Genomic DNA, 23,635 nt, shown 5'->3' with positions numbered 1-23,635 from the left:
AGCTACGGTGAGGGTCGTGAAGCTTTTGTGATACAAGCCCCATCCTCTGCATGCCACAGAAGTATTGTAATAATGTGGCTCCAAAGCCCATTGGAAAAAGAAAATCAGAGATGCAGAATAGAGCTTGGGCAGCCGACTGACACAAATGCTGCTTTTGCCCTAGTCATTCTCCTCCAGAACGAGCACAACTCATGTTAGCAGAACAGTCCCCAGACTTGAGGGTAATGACATCTCCCCAGCCTCCCCCTTGAGGTTTTTTTTTAAGAATGTTCTGCATTCTAGAGCCTTTGATGAAGAAAGGGAAAGAGCAACCTTAATGAAATGTGTTCATCTCAGTTAGCTGGGCCCATATGAAAAGGAATACTAAAAGACACAATATTTGCCAAAAACCAGCTGAGCCATGAAAGGCTCTAGAGAAGGGAAAAGAACACACCCTGTGATTCTGCATCTCAGGGTCAGAAGACTGCCCTAATTGAGTTTGCAACATCAGCCAGACATTCCCCAATCTGACTTAGATGCATTAGAAGAAGGGATTGGGGGTAGGGAGACTAAAGAAAACTGTTTCTCATCAACATCAAAGATGGTTTCAGAACAAGAGGTCAAATTCACCTGCAAACTTTTGGCAAAATCAGCCCTGGCAGGAAGCCTCCTGCTGCCCAGTGACTGGCAGAAAGCAAGAAAATGGGAAGCAGGAAAAATGTTTGTGGCAGCCCTTTTTATAGTGGCAAGAAACTGGAAACTGAGTGGATGCCCATCAGAAAATGGCTGAATAAGTTTGGATGTTATGGAATATTATTGTTCTGTAAGAAACAACCAGCAGGATGAACCAGAACATTGTACACAGCAACAAAAAGATAATATGATGATCAATTCTGATGGACAGGGCTCTCTTCAACATTGAGATGATTCAAACCAGTTCCAGTGATCTCGTGATGAAGAGAGTCATCTACACCCAGAAAGAGGGATGTGGGAACCATCAGTATGGATCACAACATAGCATTTTCACTTTTTCAAACAAAAATAAGTGGGAAGCCAGCAAGCAACAAGTGGTTACTGTGTCCTCAGGATGCATGGCTTTATACCAGGTATTTGAGGATCAGAGAAGAAAAATACATGTTTGGTTCCTTCTCTGGATTAATCAATGCACAAACATTCTTTGAGTACCTACTATCTGTCCAGCCTTCCTAGGGGATGCAGAAGTCCAGGGGTGCTCCCTGAGAGCTCCCCATCTAGCTGCGTGCCTAGATAAGGCATACAAGAAAAGATGCTAAGGAGCCAACCTACCATGAAGTACTAAAATGTGTGTACAGGGGAGGGAAGAGAGGAAAGACATTCTAAGAGCCAAAGGAATTCAGAGGGGAGAGTGATTAAGGGGAGCTGGAAGAATGGAAAAGGCAAACAAGAGGAGGTGGGAATTGAATAGGGTTTTAGAGGATAAAAAGGATTTGGATGGATACAATGTAACAGGATTTCTGAGAATAAATAGGCACCTGAGTACTCAATCAGGATTCTGGACTTTGTATAAACCTTGTATTTGGTTTTTGCTCTGCATTGTATTAAAGATCCTTTTCACAAAGGCAGCATGGAAAGATACAAAGAGCACTAAACTTAGAGTTGATTTCTATATTTGAGAGGAATTTCTGAAACTTCCTAATTTTATCTTAAGTAAGTCAGTTAATTTCTGTGTACCTCAGTTTCTCCATCTATAAAATGGAGATAAAATAACACTTGTATTAACATCTTAATAGGAGAGTTGTGGAGATTCAAATGAGATAATGGATTTGAATGCTATATAATTATCAGTTCTCAAAATTGTCATTATCATCATCATCATCATCATCATCATTAGCTTCCTCATCATCATAAGTCTTTTCTATCCCAAATTGCTGTTAAATGAGATTAGATTACTCCACCTTGACTCAGATGCCATGATTTTTTTGTCTATAATTTTAAAAAATAATAGCTTTTTATTTTTCAGAATGCATATAAAGATAATTTTCAACATTTACCTTTGAAAAATCTTGTCTTCCAAATGTTTCTCCCTTTCCTAGATAATAAGTAATCCAATATAGGTTAAACAAGTGCAGTTCTTCTAAACATATTTCCATGATTATCATGCTGCAAAAGGAATATCAGGTCAAAAACGGGGAAAATGATAAAAAAAAAAACAAAAAACAAGCAAACAACAACAACAACGTTGAAAATAATATGTTGTGATCCACATTTAGTCCCCATTGTTCTTTCTCTGGATGCAGATGGCTCTCTCCATCCCAAGTCTATTGGACTTGACCTGAATCACCCATTGTTGAAAGAACCATGTACATCACAGTTGATCATCACATAATGTTGTTGTTGCTGTGTACAATAATCTCTTGATTCTGCTCACTTCACTCAGCATCAGTTCATGTAAGTCGCTCCAGACCTCTCTGAAATCATCCTGCTGGTCATTTCTTACAGAACAATAATATTCCATAACATTCATGTACCATCACTCATTCATCCATTCTCCAATTGATGGGCATCCACTCAGTTTCCAGTTCCTTGCCAAAGGGCTGCCATAAATATTTTTGCACATGTGGGTTCTTTTCCCTTTTTAAGATCTCTTTAGGATACAGGTCCAGTAGAGACACTGCTGCCTCAAATGTTATGCACAATTTGATAGCCCTTTATTGTGTTTGCATTGAATGCCTTCTTCCTTCCTAAGGTTCATAGGAGTTAGGGTCTTTCAGAGTTTATTCTCCTTATTCCTTTTCTTAAGCCCCTAAAATTGTCCCCCTTGGAAACTAGAAAATTTCAGTGTTTGGGACTGGGACTAGGACTTTATTCAAGGAGATTCGGGGCCATATGAATGACCTGCAGTAACCTCTGTTTGGGGATGAGATTTGTGTCCTTTTCTCCTCTAGATTCCTGGGATTTCAAGCAATCCACCCGCAACATCTCACCCACCATCAACCAGGCAAACATCGTGGACCTGCACCCTGCCTCTGTTTACAGCATTCGCATGTACTCCTTCAACAAGATTGGCCGCAGTGAGCCCAGCAAGGAGCTCACCATAAGCACAGAGGAAGCTGGTGAGTCCCTCTCTTCCCTGGACCATTCCTCCCTCCCCCTGCTCCCCCTGCATGGGAGGCTTGAGTTTCCCTGTGATGTACTAGTGTCAAGGCTGAGCATTAGGAACACACAGTGACCAGTTCATCAACACGTGGGCAGATGTGCATCCAGAAAGGTAGGAAAAGGAAATGGACAACCAATGTGACATTGAGCAATTCACTTCCTTCTGTGCACTTTCATTTTTTCACCTATAAAATAAGGTTACACTGATAATCTTAAGAATCCAGGACATTCTTAGTAACTGTGATTCTGATTCTGATTTCTTCTCTTCTGAGCTATGGTAGCTGTCCTTGGTAGCAGCCTTATAGGCAAGAGCCTGAACTATGAGTGCCCTGTAAGCAGTGCTTCCCCAGCCCAAGCTTGGTTGAAGAGACCAGTTGCGCTCTATCTGCTTAAACTAGAGCTGGGGCAGTAGTGGAAAGCTGCAGAGGGATACTTCAGGCCCTGAAAGGTTTCAGCCTCCTACTCCTACTAAAGAGAGCCAGACCATCACTCTTTCCTGAAAACGGCCGCCTCTGTGCCCTGGAGATTTTGATGTATTGTGGTGCTTATATATAATCTTAGGGACTGAATCTGGCAGAGACAAAAAATAGGCTTTTGTAGTGTTAGCCCCAGAGTGGAATAAATTCCCATGAGACCAATAGATGTGTCCCTGACCCTCTGAAAATCTTAACTGTTAGGAGGAAACACATGGCCTTCCATGTCTTGGTTCTTCCACAGAGGGCCAGGGCACTTCCTGCCATAATTTGAAGGGCACTAAAAGTCTCTCTCTCACACACACACCCCCCACAATCTGAAATTCCCTTTCTACCCTCAACCTACCAGAAATTCCCAGCATTCTCAGCATTAATGTCATTGCTTAAGGTTGAAAGCCCTTTACCACCCACAGTCACTCAGAAGAGCAGAGTCCTGAGGGACTTGGGCACAAATTGTAAAAGTTTTCTTCTTCTAGAAAAAGAGGTTAGAAGTATAAGTACATTATACAAGCCTGGCTGAGTTCCTATATTGAAAAATCCCTTGATGGGCACTAAAAAATTCTGAAATGGGGTAGATATCAACAAAAGAAAGGGATCTTCCAAAGGTGCACAAATAAGGGATTTTTTTGGTCTAAGCATAGCCTTGTTATGGCAAAGTTTAATGTCTCTCTGAGTGGGAATGAGGCAGCATCTGAGTTACAAATTAAAATACTACTCCCTGGAGGCTTTGATCTCTGCTCCCCCACCCCCACTACACACACCTTTCCTGACAAGAGAAGGCCAATTGTTCCCTCCCGTGGACAAATGGGAGACTGAGGCAGCTGTTTCATTATCATCCAGGACAATGACTTCAAGGCTAAAGAAAATGTCCAGCCCATCTCTTTCACCATATGTTCCTTCCCTCTGTGGTCTCCACATCATCTGCTCACATCTTTTGTGTGCTGAAAATGACTTGCAGAAGCTTTTTCATTGTTCCCTGTAGGAAATTAGCTACAATTCAGTCATTTGCCCTCATGGTCTTAAAGTCCTAGGAATTGCCTACAGGAAATATCATGCAGCTCTCTGCTTCTAGACTTGGTAAAGCTGGCTAGGATTCTACCACATTGTCTTGAAATTCAGATTTACCTAGAGAAATTTATCTAATGCTTTAAAAATTCCCAAGGGGCCATAGACACCAAATCTCCATGGATGCTAGCACTTGATGGTTTCCTGCCAGGAAGTTCTTCCTTTTGTCTAAGCCAAATTTAGCTTGCTGTCATTTCAGCAATTTAAGGAGAGCAAAAGAAGAAAAAGATGTTCTCAGGGTATTGCTAGTTTCAGTCTCAAGGAGTGAGGACCAAGCTAAGGATATTAAGCATTTCTCTACTTTCAAGTAAGGAATTTGGTTGGGTTTTTTTTTCTATCTCTGGACTACTCAGGTGAAGGAAAAAAACAGAGGCAGGAAAAGTCTCTCCCCTGCTTCTAAACATGATATAATTATGCTTTCTCTTCAGCTCCTGATGGACCACCCATGGATGTCACCTTGCAACCTGTAACTTCTCAGAGCATTCAGGTAACCTGGAAGGTGAGTGGAGTTGGCAAGACTTTAGAAAGAATTGTTAAAGGAGAACCTCACAGTTCATTTCTTCCACAGTTCATATGGAAGGAGGAAGGAGGAATAATTTCCTGTCATCCACTCTCGTGTGTGTGTGTGTGTGTGTGTGTGTGTGTGTGTGTGTGTATACATGGTCCTGCAGAATATTCCCTAGACTTTCTCCCTCCCCAATCCTGTAATATACCTAGCAACCTAAGAAGCAGCAAGATACCCAGAGGAGTACCATATTGGGTTGGAGAATTTATTTTCTATTTAGGAGATTATTTTTTAATTTAGGTTTTAATTTGATACTCTTTGATTCCTTTAAACCTTCCAAATTCCTCTTAGACATTGTAAGATTAAGGGAAGGAATAATGGAAGGTGATTCAAATATCCAAAGTTATCATTAAGCAGGGAATGAACCCACCAGCCAACGTTATGGAAATGGACACCTATTTGTCCTCAAAGAAGTTAGGTATATTGCCCACCACACTAATCTAGTCTGGAAAAGTAGCACCATCACAACTGATTAAGAGCTGGATTTGGTTTTGTGTAAACTTCAAAAAGGCAATATATATTATTATGAAAACTGTACTGAGAATCAGAAAGTCACCTATTTAGAAAGGATTCTAGTTTCATCTCTGCCAACAAGTAAGATAGCAGAAAGAGCCTTTGAAGATGGGTAGAATCAGAGAACTTAGATTTAAATCCTGGCTTTGCTTCTTACTAGCAGAGTCTCTAGTTCCTTCCCTCTTCTGGGTCTCAGTTTCCTAATCTGTAAAATCAGAGCATTGAGCTAGGTGATCTTTTTGGTCCCTTCTAGCACTAAATGCTATGACCCATAAACTAAATCAATCTGATCCAATTTAACCAGCACTTGTTATAAGATAAGGTTCTGAGGGTCAAGAGGTGCTGAGGATTCATGGACAAAATTAAAATCTGCCTTTGCCTTCAATTAATTCACATTCTACTGGGGGATGTGACATAAACAGGTAAGTATATGCATGATTATTTGAGGGAAATTAGAGAGAGAAAGGGAGAGGGAGAGGGAGAGGGAGAGAGAGAGAGGGAGAGAGAAAGAGAGAGAGAGAGAGAATGAGAATGTGTACACACTAGAATTTGAGAGATCAGAAAACATTTTTCCTACTTGTTGTGGTATAAAAGCTGATGCATGAGCAAAGTCAGAAATTCTACAAGATGGAGGTAAGAAGTGCATTCAAAGCATATTGAGAGGGGGAGGGAAAAAATGAAGGAGGGAGATGGAGCACTGAACTTGGAGAACAGCAGATAGGCCAATTTAACTGGAATGGAAAGTATGTGATGGGATTAATGTGAAGAAAAAAAACCTAGAAAAGTAGGCTGGAGGCAGCCAATGAAGCACTACGTTGCTGTGTGTTCTTGGATAAGAATTCAATTCAGCAAGCATGTATTAACCACTTAATACAAAACAAGAAGGCATTTAAGTCTCTGTGGACTTATTTCTCCATCTGTAGAATGGAGATGAGAACATAATCAAAGAATGTCAGAACCTTGGAAATCACCTCGCCCTAGGCTAACCCCTCATTTTACAGACGGAGAAATCCCAAACTCAGAGAAAGTGAATTGATGTGCCTAAGGCCCCATATTGAATTAGTGGCAGAAGAAGGGAGAGAACCCAGGCTGCCTCCACCTTGTTCTTTTTCCTATAGAAAGGAAGTTCATAGGGTAGCTATGAACAAAAAATAGATGGAAATGTTCTAAAAAAAAAAAAAAAGTTTAAGAGGGCAGGATTTAAATAAGAGAAGAGAAGAAATAGAAAGTGAGAGACACTAAAACTATCTTCCCTATGGAGGATATAAAAAGACAAACTAAGGAATGAGTGTCCTAAGCCCCATGCAGGAAAAAGACAAGTTCATGATTCTCCTTGTTGATCCTTGGATCAGAATAATGATGATTTGGTGGTTATTTGACTCTCACCAACCAAGATAGTTTCCTAGCCTTCAGGCTATAGCCACTTTGTGGGAAATACTCTTGCAATTACTTTTTACTGCTCCTGGGATCTCTAAAAGAGTAGGCTTGGGGCAAGGTTAAGAACAGAACTGAGAATGACTTACTGGTCTTTCCAAGAAGGAAACCAAAGTATGATCACCCAGGTGGCCCAGGACTCACTCCTCCTTAAAAAAAATACCTAGATAGGAAGTAAGATGGAAATCTTTACAATCAAAAAAATCCAGGAAGGTACTTAAGGCAGTTAAAAAAAAAAAAGTCCCCTGAATCCCAGGATGTCTTCAGATTTGCAGCACCGACCACTTCCCCAGAACCGACATTCCTTGACTCAAAGACTCAGGAAAAAAACCCATATCCTCATGTCCTCCTATCCTGTCTATTCTGAAACTTGTGTCCATTTCTCAGGAAAGCCAGCAGATCTAACAGGGGAAGATTGAGCAAAAGAGAGGAACTGATAAATATGTAAAACATCAAAATCTCTGGCAACAAAACACAGGCCAGGAAGTCAATAAAAATTTAGAATCAGATTTATTTCTCCAAAGTCACATAATGAAAAATAAAATTGATTAGAAAGTTAGAACTTCAGAATAAACCAACTGGTCAATAAATTTTGGGTCAGCTTCTCCAGGGATTTCTTTCTTTCTTCCTTTTAGCACCAAGAAACAGATTAATGAAAAATAAAGATCCACTTGAAAGATAAGTCACTTCATCTTAAGACTCTTTCAATGAGATGGATCGTCCTGGCTTTATAACATAAATTTGCAATCAGCCCTATTGATTTCTTAATGCTTCAGAGAAATATTGTTAAGATTGATTTGAAAACTCAGGGGTGTGTGTGTGTGTGTGTGTGTGTGTGTGTGTGTGTGTGTGTAGAAATGTGTGGGTCAGGGTATGTGTGATATGTGTCTATCATGGTGTGCGTTGGTATGTGTCAAGATAATAAGGAAAGATGGAAGTGCATGTCAGGGTCTGTGCAAGGATATGATTTTGTGTGCAGATACTATACGCCAATGTGTTTAGAAATGTATCTGTGTGTGATTTATCCATGTATCTGCCCCATTTTGATATTGTTTCAAGTGCAGAAATGAACCCACTTGCTAATTAATAAAGAGAGCTTGCCCAAATGCAGAGAAATACTTTATCCAGGACAGAATAAATATTCAACTTTTTTTAAAAGCATCTTCTTGAGACAATAAGAAGCATATCCCTTCATTCTTTATAGAAATGGGGACCATAGGGATGAAAAATTATGTATTTTGCCAAACTCATTTGACATGATTATTTTTTCTGAACTGCTTTTTTTCCCCTCTCTCTTTTTATTCTTTGTTACAAGATATGGTTCTCTGGAGAGGGGAGGGAAGGCGAATATATTTGGAAACGAAGGTGATATAAAAACAAAAGACAACAATAAACATTTTTTTAAAGATCTCTAAAAAGTGCTTCTTAAATTAAGTTAATTTAAAAAGCCATTTTATTAAGTTAATAGTCTTTAAAAAAACAATGAAATTAATTTAAAATAATACTTTGAATGAAGTAAAAGAAATAGTCTGACGGGTTTTATTAGCCTAAGTGTTTTTAAACACAATAAAAGGTGCGTGGTTCTTTTTAATTATCTTCTTTGTTTTCAAGCCTAGCACTGATCTTATCTTCCCATTTTTAGATGGGTACACTTAGTTCCAGTGGGCCAATTTTCCTAAATACAGAGCCATAACTGGCTATTTTCCCTCTGGGAAAGTAGCCTAGAAACCCACCCTCAAACTATGCAAGGGAAACCAGAGTGCAGGGGGAAGGGAGAGGAGGCAGCCCGTGGTCTAGAGAAGAGTTTGTTTGGGGTCAGCCACTACAAGTCACCTAGGAGCTTCCCACTTCCTTACTCTTTCTTGCTAACTAGGTACTTGGTTTCTACTCAGTCAAAAGACTGCAAGTGCTGTCCATGTGCCTTCTAACTCTTAGCTCTAAGCCAAAATCCCAGTGATGCTGTGCTAATTGTGACTGTGTATGGAAGCCTTAAGTGGGAGTGTATGTGAGGGTGTAGGGCCATCTTAATCCTTGTCCAGTGGCCCTAACAGCAATTGAGATACAGAGGCAATTCCCAGAATCCCGTTTTCTTCCCCATATTCGGGTTCTATTTCCTGAACTCATGCTCACACATATCACCCTACAAATCCCCCTTCCCCAGGCTCCCCTTCCTTTACCTGAGCACCCCCGCAGACCAGCGCAGTCATCTGCTCCCTCTTACTCCCACTGCCCAGAGCAGCCAGTGGGTGCAGCCCCCAAGCTGTGGACATGTCCCCCTCTGTAACTCTCTCTCCCACTCCCAGGCCCCAAAGAAGGAGCTCCAGAATGGTGTGATCCGCGGCTACCAGATCGGTTACCGGGAGAACAGCCCAGGCAGCAATGGGCAGTACAGCATTGTAGAGATGAAGGCCACCGGAGACAGCGAGGTCTACACCCTGGACAACTTGAAGAAGTTTGCTCAGTATGGGGTGGTGGTCCAGGCCTTCAACCGGGCAGGGACGGGTCCTTCCTCCAGCGAGATCAACGCCACCACCCTGGAGGATGGTAAGGAGGGAAGGGGACCAATTATTATTTTTAATATTAATGTTGTTGACAAAAATACTCTTCTATTTCCCAAATAGAAAACACTAGCTAGTATTTCATATTAAATTAAATTAAATTAATTCATATTAGTATTAGATTTAAAAAGAGAGAACCTTTGATACTTTTCAGAAGATAGTCAAGGATTAATTCCAGCCCCATTAAAAAAAAAAAAAAGAATAATTTAAGACCAATCCTTTCTCCCCAGAACCATGAAAGAATTTCCAGGGCAATTAGGAAGTACAGAGGACAGAGCACTGGATCTGGAATTCAAGAAGACCTGAATTCAAATCCTCACTTGTTGTATGATACTGGCCAAATCACTTAATCTCTGCTTGCCTCAGTTTTCTCATCTGTATAAATGCTAGCTGTACTCCATTTTCCAAAGCTGGGGTTTTAAGAATAAGATCAGTTACAGATCAGGTCCTAAGTCAGATCTCTACCTCCTGAAACCCAGAATCAATGATTGAATCATAGGAAGAACCTTAGAAATCTCTTAGTTTAACTCTCTCTTTTTACAGATAAGGAAACCCAGAGTGGACATGGGGGTAGGAATGACTGGCCTGAGATAAAGGATTAGAGTTAGAGCTCAAATCTAGGGTGTCTGATCCTAGAGCACTTTTCACTAAACTATTTTCTGCCTGGCAAGGCAGACTTTACTATTCCCAGAGGAGAACCATACTATTTGGTGGGATTTGAGGGTTACCAAAAAGTTCACACACATCTCAAGATTCCCCCAAGAGTTTATCATCATGCCTGAAATTCTACCATTGGAAATTTGTATCCAGTATTGTCATCTCCCCATCTGGTTGTTCTTCAGAAACTGAATGCTCCCTGTACAGAGGCACGATTTGGAGGTAAAACTTACTTAAGCCTCTTGTTATCAGGGGGGAAGAAATTGAGGTCTTAGAAAGGAAAGTAACTAACAACTTAAAGTTATACAGGTAATTAGGGGCAGAATTTGAATTCAAACCCAGAGTCAGAGCCCCAGAGCTATAAAAACTGTTTCCACCCTGACCTTCCAGGGGAGGAGAAAGTAGGTGTAAATTCATCAGAGACCAGAGGCAAAGGCTCCAGGAGCCTGAGAATAGTACTTAGGGGAAAAAAACAAGGAAAGAAGTGAAAAGTGCACAGAAACAAGAGGATGCTGTCCCCAGACATAAACTTCCACTACTTTGATGCTTTCTACTTAAGAACCTGTCTTCCTCCACCATCCTCAGCCTTTCCTCTGCTTTCCCCCCTGGAATAAGGTTCCCTTCTCTCACCCCAGCTGAAAAGCATATAAATGGGAATAAATTCTTCTTTTCCCAGAAATGAAGGGATTCAGGTTCCCTTGGAATGCTTCCTCCACCCCAATCACTTCCACTTGCCCCAATCTCTCAACTCATTTTCTGATTGTTATTCTTTTCCCTCTCCTGTGATTCTCACTCCCCATACTGTGAATCTATCCATACTTCCATTAAGTAGACATAAGTATTTACTATCTGTAGTAATCAGTAAATACAGTTCTGTTTCATCTGAGACAGGCTGAGAGAAGTGGACAACAATGAGTCAAGCTCCCTCCCACCCCTTAGCATCCTTATTTTCCCTTGAGGTACTCTAGGCTTGGTAATGTCCTGGAGAAAGCATTAGTTTTTGAATCATACCTCTGGCTCTCAAGTTTTATGATTTTAGTGGTTCTGGCTCACACCTACTAGCTACATGACCTTCAGTCACTAACTCTTAGAATTGGAAGGAACCTTAGTCCCTAATCTAATCTGTACCAGAACAGGAATCCCTTCTATAACATCCATGGCAATTAATCATTCAGACTCTTAGAGACCTTGAAGGATGGAGAACTCACAACTCCTATTTGTTGCTACATAACTTTAATCGGTAAGATTTGCCTTAGATCAAACTAAAATCTGCCTCTCCAATTTCCACCCAAAGTTAACTAAAATAAATCTAGTCCTTCTTCCACAAGACAGACCATCAACTACTTGAAGATAGTTATCACATACTCCCTAAATCTTCTTTTCTCCAAGCTAGATATTCCTGATTCCTCCAAATTATTTTTCTATGTCCTGATCTCAAATTATCTCACTATCTTGAGCACTCTCCCCTAGATGTGCCCTTTCTAAAATGAACCCAATAGAGACCAGATATGATCTGACTTAGAGCGTTTACCTTTCTTGATCCTAGGTTTCCACATCTGTTACATGGGATAGTAACTACAATGACAATTCTCTATATCAGGACATTGGTCAAGAGAAAGCACTTTATAAGCTTACATGAATGTGAATTCTTATTGTCTTCTTCAAAGAGCCTTCTGTTAAATATCTGTTTGCACATAATGATAGACTAAGTACCATATCGTTAATTACAAGGACTTAAGACAAGAAATAGAGCAATTCCCTTCTCTAAATTAAGAAAAAGGAAAATATTATTTTTAATACACTCTTCCAGATTTTAGTTTAGCCTAAGGGTAAACCTTAACAATTAAAGCTATGTACCAGTGAATAAGAGGTGATGAGTTCCCCAGTCCTCAAGGTCTCTTAGAAATCACATATATATGAAAAGCCAAAAATAATGCATATTAAATGTAGAAAGAAAAAGGAAGAAGAAGAAAAGAAGAGACAGGAAGAAGAAAAGAGGAAATAGTGGGAAAGTGATGTACATATGAAGGAGAAAAAGGAAGAGAATATAGTTAAGAATAAGGAAAAGCCTAGGGAGGAGAAAGTCAAAAGAAAAACAGACAGGGAGAGAGACACACATGAGGAAAAGAGAGGGAATAGGGAGACAGAAGTAAAACTAACTTTTTATATGGCACTTTGCAAAACACTTAATACATTATCTCATGTAGGTGCTGTCATTATGCATATTTTATAGATGAGAAAACTGAGGCAGACAGCAGTCAAGAAACTTAATAAAGTTCATAATGCTAGTAAATATCTGAGAAACAAGAAACACACTCAATAATTTATGAGGTGCATGTTAGCCAAAGGTTAAGCTATTTACTTGAGCTGTGGAATTCAAGATGATATCATTCATCATCTTTTGCCTCTTTAAATTTTAAATTTAGGGTTATGCATGTATTGGACTACCTGCCATCTAGGGGAGGGAGTGGGGGGAAGAAGGAGAAAATTTGAAACAGAAGGTTTTGCAAGGATCAATGTTGAAAAATTAACCATGTTTTGTAAATTAAAGCATTTTATAAAATAAGTAATAATATAAAAGTAAAAATAAATAAATTAAATAAAAAGCTTTAATTTTAAAAAATTAGGGTTACAGTTCACAAATCTCCAGCCTCTCTAATACCTAACTCCTCCTCTGTTCCTCTTGGTATGGAATAAGTAGAGCAATCCACTAGAAGAGAAATAGGGTGGGCTAAATTACCGATCTGGAAGTTACCATGACACCCTTGCTGCCTTCCGAATTTAGGACACAAGAGGTGCCAAAATAAGATAAGGCTATGACCAAGTAAAAGTGATAGGTCAATTTTTATAATAAAATATATGACCACATGGGGAGGGGATGGTCCTGGTCATGGTGGAGGGTAGCCAGGAAATTACAAGGTAAGAAGGGGCCACATGAAGAGCTCACTCTCATCAGATCAGTTCAAAATTCAGTTAAAAAGTAAACATTTACTATGTACCAGCTGCTGTGCTTAGTACTGACTTTACATGGTCCAATTTAGGACGGAAGTGGTAGGAATTTCAAAAGCATTTTGAAATGTGAGGAAAAAATCACTGGGTAAGCGAGGGTTAAAAAAAACCATTGTTCTTTGGAAGTTATTCATTCTTCAACAGAAGCTGGGAGAAAGAAGGCCAGATGAAGGAGGCTTGGGTAGGGGGTGCCCATGGGGATAGGAGGGTGCAAACTGAGGTGAAGCAAGTTACCAAGTGGATCCCAGCATCTAGTGATGTCTAACTCAGGACCAAAATGGGAAACAGTTGGACAGGGCCTGTCCTGCCTGTAACCTTCAGCAGCTATGGGTCTTCCATCATTCTGTCCCCTCTTCTCTCCCCTGGGGCCATTGACATTTCTATCGGGAAGAGATCAGCAATGGTCATGGAGTCATTTCTCCAACAAAGAGGGTAGGAAAAAAGTTTCCAGCCACATTTGCTCAGCAGTTTTTCATACTTAATTAAGGCTCTCGTTATCCTGTCAAATCCTGATCGTTTCCTGGCAATATTAGCACTCCTCCTGGGGTATTCAAGGGCCCCAGCTTTAACAATGGTGTCTTTTCCATAATTATATTACCTTCATTTTGTTCGAACGGGCTATCTGTATTAGTTTATTACACTCGGTCCCTAATTACATGGCGCTTATATTTTTACACCTAAGTAATATGAAACAATAATCATTCTCAAAGAGGATCGTTAGGATGATGTATTATCATTTAAATGCTCATAAAAATTAGAGTTGCCTCTTGTGGGGCAACAGGATCTAATTACCTTCCATCCAGCTTCTACTTCCTTTCTCCCACTCAGAGCAAGGCGGATTAGGTCTGTCCTTTGTCCTTCCCCTTCACTAGGCAGTGGAAAGTCCTATTGGTGTTCTACCCAGATAACACTAGGGAAAATCAATGTTCCTTCAGATTTGCCATTGCAAAATGAGAGGATCTGGATGTAAACATTATTGCAACTCTAGGACCAGACTGTATTAGAAGGATTTGAACTAAAACTAAGGAAGGCTTTTCATAAAGGGAGAAGGTAAAAAGCAGTAGAATGGATAGGTTATATAATATCCTTCCCTGGAGAGCTTCACAAAAAGGCTACATGTTATCTGGAGTTGTTTGGGTATATTTAGGTACAGCATCAGGGAGATGGACTCTTTGATCCCAGAAAGTCCCATCCTACCACAAACACCATTTCTTCCCTTTGGTGACTCATTGTTGCCTCCCCCAAAGTACAGCAGTCCCAACCTTTCTAGCGTCCTCCCATTTTACTCAGGAGTTCCCAGCCTCTGGGGTTGCTCTTTCAATTCCTGGCTAGAGTTGACAGTCAACTGACTCCATTCTATTAGGATCCATGGTTTGACATGGTGAGAACACAGATCCACCATGTACCCAAAGCCAGGATTCTGGGCTTTACTAAACATATTACCTTTATTTCTTCTATCAGTTGTTCATCCATGAAAAGCCAAACTAAGCATTATAGTGTAGTGGACCATGCTACAAGAGTATGTCAAAGGAAATTTTAGTATGTATAACTAAATTCTAAGTAGATCAGGGCAGCAATTAGGTCTCCCTCTGGCTCTGTTCAGTACTATTAAGATCCTTGAATAGGGTTCAATGGGGAGGATGCTCTAAGTCTGGAAGTTATTCTATCAGTTATCCTAATTTTTATTAGGACTACACCTAACTGAGCTAAAACAATAATGGTTTTGGACCCTGCAAAGTATTTGTTCTTAGAAACCTCAAAGAAAAGTAGCTCTGAACCTTCACATTACTCCTCCCAGAATCTCCTAAGTCACAGTGACAGAATCACAAATAGCTCTAATATTTGGGAATTTTTTCCGTATGTCAAGCCAAAATTCCATCTGTTGACCCTATTTCTGTCCTTTTGGGACAAACAGATCTCTATTCCAAGAGACAGCCTTTTAAGTCTTTTAAAAAAAGTAATTTTACCATTCCTAACTCTTCGCTTCCCCAGATTAAATGTCTCCAGTCCCTTAAACAAAACCTCTTGTAGCTTCATGTCAAAGTCATCCCAGCTGTCCTCTTTTTAATATCTTCCAGCTTACCAGCATCCTTCCTGAAGTATGATACCCAGAACTGAACAGAAAGCTTCAGTTGTGGTCTGACCAAGACAGAGTATGAGAAACCTATTATTCCTCTCATTCTAGACATTTCTCTTTATGCAGTGGCTTTCTTGGCTGCCTTAGGACCCTTTTGAATCCTATTGAGCTTGCTAAAATCCCCCAGAAAATCTTTTTTGAAATGAAATCCTATCTAACCATGCTTCCTCCTAGCTTACACTTGTGGATTTTTTTTTAACTCAAATAATAAGACTTTCCATTTGTCCCTATTAACTTTCATCCTTTTGGGTGAATCTAACATGAAGGTTGACAAACTATTTGGCTCAAGGGCCAAATTAGGCCTGCTGCCTGTTTTTTGTTTCATAGTTTGTTGATCTCTGGTCTAAATTGTGGAGATATTCTTGGTTCATTAACCTGTAAGTCAATGGGTTAGCTCCTTGTCCTTATCGGTTTTGTGACATCTGCACATCAGATAAGCATAGATCCCTAAGGTCTAACCTAAAGGTACAAGAAAATGACAAATGATGGAGGGGATGTGGGGAAAAAACGAGACATTGCTAGCTGATTCAACCATTCTGAGAGCAATTTAAAATTATGCCCAAAGGGTCATAAAAAGCATGCATACCTAACAATAGCACTACCAGGTTTGCATCCCAAAAAAGAAAACAAACCAAAAAACAAGAAGGAAGTGCACTTATATTGGAAAAATATTTATTGAAACTCTTTTCTGGTTGCAAAGAATTAGAAATTGAGGAAATGTCCATCAACTGGGGAATGGCTGAACAAATTATAGCATGTGATTATGATGGAATACTATTGTGCTATAAGAAACTATGAGCAGGAAGCTCTTTAAAAAAAACCTGAAAAGACAACAAAGTGAAATGTTCTATGTACAACATAACAGCAATATTGTAAGATATTATAAGTTATCAGTTGTGAATGATTTAGCTATTCTCAGCAATAGAATAGTCAAGACAGCTCTGATGTTGTTATCCATACCTGTCCATACTTAGAGAAAGAAGTGATGGTTCTGAATAAATATTGAAGCATACTTTTTTTTTAGTTTTCTTGAGGGGTTTTTTTGGTCTGTGTTTTCTTTTACAACATAACTATTATGGAAATGTTTTGCATGACTACACATTTATAACATATTGAATTGCTTGCCTTCTCAATGCTGGGGGGAATGCAGAGAGAAGAATATAAAGAATTTGGAACTCAGAGTTTTAAAAACGAATGTCAAAAATTGGCTTTTACAGGTAACTGGGGCAAAATAAAATACAAAATAAATATATTTTTTAAAATTTAATTTAAAACAAAAGTAAAAGATGCACTGATTCAGCTCCATGGAGGTGACTGGCTTATTTGTTTTGTTCTATCACTCTCCCATCCCTCAGTCTAATTTCCATCCTGTTCCTCCTGCACAGTGCCCAGCCAGCCTCCTGAGAATGTCCGAGCCCTGTCCATTACTTCAGATGTAGCTGTCATTTCCTGGTCAGAGCCACCACGAAGCACCCTTAATGGCGTTCTCAAAGGCTACCGGGTCATCTTTTGGTCTCTGTACATGGATGGGGGTGAGTACATAGGGATTTCCCTTTTTAGGAAGATGAGAAAAAGAGGGTGGATATTGTCTTTTGCGAGCAAACCTGTATTTCTCCTCCACTTGGAAGGAAGGAGATCACACATAAATAACTCCTGCTCTGCTCCATTTATTCCAGGTGAAACAAGATTATTATAAGAGCTGGAAAATGGTTCATTCAGGTGCTACTTATACTAATCTCAAAGTCAGGCCAGGTGGAAATGAGTATTAGCTTTATATACAGTAACAGTAGGGAATAACAGCCAAGAAAATCCAGTCATATAATCCTTCCAAAATTTTGTTTTCTTTTGAAAGATAGTCCATCTCCCATCTTCATTCTTTTGCACAGATTTATCTCCCACGCCTGGAAAGCTCTCCCTCTTAGTAGAATCCCTGACTTTCTTTAAGAATCAACCCAAGCATCATCTCCTGAAGGAGGCCTTTCTTGGTCTCCCAGCTATTAAGAGTCTAGAACTACCTTCCGTTGACCTTGGATTTATCTTATATTATCAACTTAGAAATATGTTGGTTCCACCATCAAAATATTAGTTCCATTCACCTCATGACAGAGAAGTGATGGACTCAAGATGTAGAAATGTCTTCTGGGACACAATCAATTTGGTGAATTTGTTTTATTTAACTATACATCTTTGTTATGAGAGTTTATTTTTCTAATTTTTTATGGTTTATTGAGAGAGAGGTGGAAGAGAGGAAATACATGTTTAAATTTTAAAAATAATAAACTTAATTTTAAACAAAAGAATATTAGCTTCCTGAGAAAGGAATTGTTTTTGTTTTTCTTTATATCACCAGCTTTAACAAAGAGCCTGGCACATCTTAAATATAACTGTTTGTTGATTGGTTGATTGATTATCAAATCAATCAATCAATGAACTTTTTTTCAACAAACATTTATTAAGTGCAAAAGACACTGTGCTAGGCAGTGGAGATAAAAAGACAAAACATTAATCCCTGCCTTCTAAAACCTTACAATCTAGGGTACAGCATTTAAACAGCTAAATACAAGATCATGGGAAGACAAAAAGGCAGCAGAAATTTGTGCAATAGAGAAAGCACCTGGGTTGTCTCCTTGAAAGAGGCAAAAAATTCTTACAGGCTAAGGTAAAAAGAGAGGGTATTCTGGGAATGGGAAGCAGCCTGCCATGAAAACACAAAAATGAAAAAGAATTTCAGTTCTGGGAAACAGTAAATCTACCTGTTCAACTGGAAGGTAGTATGTTTGAAAGGGAGAATATTGAGAAATATGTCTTGGCAAAGAGGTGCAATTTAGATGGTGAAGAATTTAAATACCAAAGTAAGGAATCTGTATTTTATTCTGAAGACACTAGGAAGCCATTGAAGCTTCTTCTTGGGCAGGGGAGTGATACGGTCAGTTTTGTGCTTTATTGGCAAATATATGGAAAATGAATTTGAGAGGAAGAACTGGAAGCAGAGAGACCAATTAGGAAACCATAGCAATAATCCAGGACAGAAGTGATGAGGACCTTTCCAGGTTTAGTTGTGGAATTATCTTGTCCTCATACTAAAATAAGTTTTCATTCCCTAATACTCACTGGTTCGAAATGCATGGACCTGGTCTGGAAGCATGGAGGTTGCTGGGGGATGACCAGCGTGGGAATGGATATTTGTTATGAATCGCTCATAAAATGGATGATCCAAATGCAGATAATTGGGAACTGACTCTTTTTACACCGTTTTAATACCGTACACACAGCCAAGCTGCAAGGTTTTGATTTTCCCTGCATGGGACCCAACTCATTGTGCAAGCAGCTGCCCTAAAGCTTCTTCTGTAAAGAAATAAGGGGCCTGAAAGGTGTTTCCCAAATCAATGTTCTATATTATGGGGAAGGGAAGAAGTCCCAGTGACTCGAAGGGTGAGAGAGAGAATCAGTGGGAATCTTCTTAAAATTTTTCCACTTTTTCATTCAAGGAATTTTTACGCAACTTGGGTCTATAGGTGCATATAATAGGTGTACAAATCAAGCATTTGCTGATAATAAATTGTAGTTTTGTGACCCTCCTCTTCAGCTATGGGGCCCTATTTGACCTTAGAAGGTTTAACCAGTTTTGGTCCGGGTCCCAAGGTAATGCTTTCCCAGAGAAGCCTTTTCTGGACAGCTTTGAGAGCAAAGACCCCAAGGATCTCAGCCTGTGGTCACGATGTCTCCCTGCTCCTCTCGCAAAGTGGGGCCAGCTTGAAATAAGGACCTGCAGAGCATGTGACCAGTGTGTCCTTAGCTACGGGCTGCTCCCCCAGAAGCAGAAGGAAGGGAACCGGGCCCCAAAACTCCACTCACTGATGTCTTTCTTTTGGCAGAGTGGGGGGAGATGCAGAACATCACCACCACGCGGGAGCGGGTCGAGCTCCGGGGCATGGAGAAGTTCACCAACTACAGCGTCCAGGTCCTGGCCTACACCCAGGCCGGGGATGGCGTCCGCAGCAGTGTGCTCTACATCCAGACCAAGGAGGACAGTAAGTGTCTGTCCCCATGCATACGCATGTAAGGCACGATGGGCAGGTACACACTGCTTATAAATGTGTGCACACACACGTACACACATGCATGCACATGTATTTATAAATGATATAAATGTGTAATACACATATAAAAGCACACATACATGCACGTGTATTTATAAACTATACAAATATGTAATACACATATAAATGTGCACACATGCACGCACATGTATTTATAAATTATATAAATGTAGACACATCCATGCAATGTATTTATAAATGATATAAATATGCAATATACACATACATGCACATGTTTTTATAAACTATATACATATGTAATATACACATAAATGCACGTGTATTTATAAACTATATATATATAGCACGGACATGTATTTATAAATTATATAAATGTGTAATACACATATAAATGCACACATACATGCACGTGTATTTATAAACTATATAACTATGTAATATACGTATAAATGTGCACACGTGCACACACATGTATTTATAAATTATATAAATGTACACACATACATGCACATGTATTTATAAACTGTATACATATGTAATATACACATAAATGCACGTGTATTTATAAACTATATAAATATGTAATATATATGTGCACACATGCATGCACATGTATTTATAAATTATATAAATGTACATATATCCATGCACAAGCATTTATAAACTATATAAATATGTAATATACACATAAATGAACATATACATACACGTGTATTTATAAACTATATAAATATGTAATATGCATATAAATGTATACACATTCATGCACGTGTATTTATAAACTATATAAATATGTAACATACACATAAATGTACACATCCATGCAGTGTATTTATAAACTATATAAATATGTAATATACACATAAATGTACACATGTGTATTTATATATTATGTAAATGTACACATCCATGCACGTGTGTTTATAAACTATATAAATATGTAACATGCATATAAATGTGCACATGTATATTTATAAATTATATAAATGTACACACATCCATGCACATGTATTTATAAACTATACAAATGTAAATTTATACACACATATATGTAATATACACATAAATGTACACATATGTATTTATAAATTATATAAATATATACATACATGCACATGTATTTATAAACTATATAAATGTACATACATCCATGCACAAGCATTTATAAACTATATAAATATGTGATATGCACATAAATGTACACATGTGTATTTATAAATTATATAAATTACACATCCATGCATGTGTGTTTATAAACTATATAAATATGTAACATGCATATAAATGTGCACATGTATATTTATAAATTATATAAATATACACACATCCATGCACATGTATTTATAAACTATATAAATATGTAATATACATATAAGTGTATACATACATGCACATGTATTTATAACTATATAAATATGTAATGTACATATAAATTACACAATCCATGCACGTGTATTTATGAACTATATAAATGTAATATGCATATAAATGTACACAGATGCATGCACGTGTATTTATGAACTACATAAATGTGTAATATGCATATAAATGTACACATACATGCACATGTATTTATAACTATATAAATATGTAATGTACATATAAATTACACATATCCATGCACATGTATTTATGAACTATATAAATGTAATATGCATATAAATGTACACACATGCATGCACGTGTATTTATGAACTACATAAATGTGTAACATACATATAAATGTACACATACATGCACATGTATTTATAAGCGATATAAATATGTAATATACATATAAATGTACACACATCCATGCACATGTATTTATGAACTATATAAATATGTAATATGCATATATGTACACATACATGCACGTGTGTTTATAAACTATATAAATACGTAATATACATATAAATGTACACACATGCATGCACATGTATTTATTATAAATTATATAAATATGTAACATACATATAAATAAACATACACACAAACGCATCCCCAGGCCGGGAACGGCGTCTACATCCAGACCAGGGAGGATAATAAAGTCCTTGGCCCAACACACAAGCATATAAACACAAGCACGTGCACACACACCTACCATCCATGCCCTCTCCTCCACCCCCCTCAGGTTCTTCCTGACTGTCCATCGCTGGATCCATTGTGCCTCGAGGTTACCCAGGGGATAGAGACTAAACTCTGATTTCATCAGTATGAGAAACTCCTCTATGCTAACAAAGGGACAAAAAAACCTTGTATACAGGTTGACACCTTCCATGGAATCCAGCATCTCTAAGAGCTGGCCAGAGCACCGGGTCATTGTCACACAACCTTCCAAGGCCAGACTGCCTTTCTACAAAAGTGAATGAGACACGCTCCCTACCCTCGAGGAGCTTACAGTCTAATACTAACATTTGTAAAGGCACAAATAACTTGAATGCAAACTGTGGTGACAAACACATTGTGGGATAAAGTTCCCTGAGAGATGCCAGGAAGAATGATTGTGAGCTGGGAGAACATCGTAAGGGAGGGGCCACCTGAATGCAGTTGTGGGTGGGAAGGATGTTGCATCCCCCCAACATACACACCCAATAACATGCAGGTTCCAAGAGGCACAGGGTGGAGCCCCCGAACTGAGACTCCTTTATATTCAGTCAGTTCGAAATCAGCTGCTGTCACCATCACTCAGGCAGAGGGGAAGGGATCTGGCCGGCTCTCTCTCCACAGACCTCCCTTTTGAGACTTTTTTCCTCTCCAGTAATGCCCCTGGTGATCACTGTCACCTGATTATATCTTAAACCAAAAGCTGGGGGGAGGGGGAGAAAAAGCATTGTCCCTGAGACCTGTAAGAGTAACCTTCAAATTAAAGTTGTTGTCCTTTCTACACATCCCTCTGTTGACATCTCCCCCATTCTCTAAGGAGGAGCAATATTAATAAGTCCCACCCTTGCTCCCATTAAAAGCCCACCTGTTTGGGTGGGATATTTCCAAAAGTACCCAAGCTGCTGGGCAGCAGATGCTGAAAGGTCCATCAAGATATTGTCAGGATAAGCTGGTCAAGCACATTAGGGGATTAAGGTCACAGATGTTCAGAGCCAGTTCCAACCCCCACCTGGGGAGAGAAGCTAAAGGCAACTCCTTTCCCTGATGTCTAAGGGCTGGCATAAATTGGGGTGCTGAGAACAGAGTGAGGAGGGCAGGCTTTCTTAACCAGACCTGACACCGTCCCTGAGCTAAAACTGTCAAAGACGGGGCCCCTCTTTCCTTCCTGAAACCATAGCCCCAAACATAATATCCACAAAGAGGGGGGAATCTCACCTTCACATTATTGTCATTTGATAAGAAACATCCCCATTCCCTGAGAGAAGCTCAAAGAACTAAGACCTCTGCCTTGAGGGGGCCCTGACAGTCCCCTCACCCTGACTATGTACAGGGCAACCCACCTGCAGGGAAGAAGGCTGGAAAGGGAGGAAAGGAGAGCAAAAACAGGAAGAAAGATCAACAAAAAACGCATTGACTCATTGGGATCACTAAACTAGAATCTCCTGATCCATAAGATCAAAGGATCGTTAGACAACTTCAGAGAGACCACATATCATCGTGGATGGAATATCGGCTTTGGAGTCAGAAAGACATCAAACACTCACTAGCTGTAATCACTTGATCTTCTGAAACTCAGTTTTCTTTCTTTAGAATGGGGATGGTGATAGCATCTACTTCCAGGTTGGCACAAGGACCAAATGAAATAATGTGAGCAAATCAGGTCTCAGATTTTAAGGGGCTGTAATTATTACCTCTTCCAAAACCCTGGAGGCACAAATCGGTAAAAATAACTTGTCCGAAGTCTCTGAGGAAGTAAGTGGCTGAAGCAAGATTCAAGTCCAGGTCTTCTGAACCCAAACGCAATGCCCTTTTCACCAGGCTGTTCCTGAAGACACAATCCTGCTAAGCCAGGTTCCCAAGTGAACAGCCCAGAAGAGGAGCAGAGGCTCCAGGGGGAATGCACTCAGTGTAAGAGAGCAATGATTGCCGCTGACAAAAAAAAAACCAAAATAGTTTTCCTTCTA

The 23,635-nt window shown here is 39.3% G+C and overlaps 1 protein-coding gene across 3 annotated transcripts in view; it reads left to right on the top strand.

Annotated features, from left to right (window-relative positions):
* DSCAML1 (DS cell adhesion molecule like 1) overlaps positions 1-23,635 on the top strand; it is a 487,779-nt gene that overhangs the window by 437,254 nt on the left and 26,890 nt on the right. For all 3 annotated transcript variants that reach the window (XM_051987050.1, XM_051987051.1, XM_051987052.1), the window contains exons 15-19: positions 2,904-3,071; positions 5,081-5,151; positions 9,468-9,708; positions 16,911-17,057; positions 19,401-19,556. In XM_051987050.1, the coding sequence (XP_051843010.1) occupies positions 2,904-3,071; positions 5,081-5,151; positions 9,468-9,708; positions 16,911-17,057; positions 19,401-19,556 (783 nt within the window). The remainder of the gene's footprint in view (positions 1-2,903; positions 3,072-5,080; positions 5,152-9,467; positions 9,709-16,910; positions 17,058-19,400; positions 19,557-23,635) is intronic.

The sequence above is a fragment of the Antechinus flavipes genome, chromosome 3, assembly GCF_016432865.1.
Source record: "Antechinus flavipes isolate AdamAnt ecotype Samford, QLD, Australia chromosome 3, AdamAnt_v2, whole genome shotgun sequence".
Lineage (NCBI taxonomy): Eukaryota > Metazoa > Chordata > Mammalia > Dasyuromorphia > Dasyuridae > Antechinus > Antechinus flavipes.
Note: the sequence above shows the minus strand (reverse complement) of the source record. Positions and strands in the feature narration are given on the sequence as shown.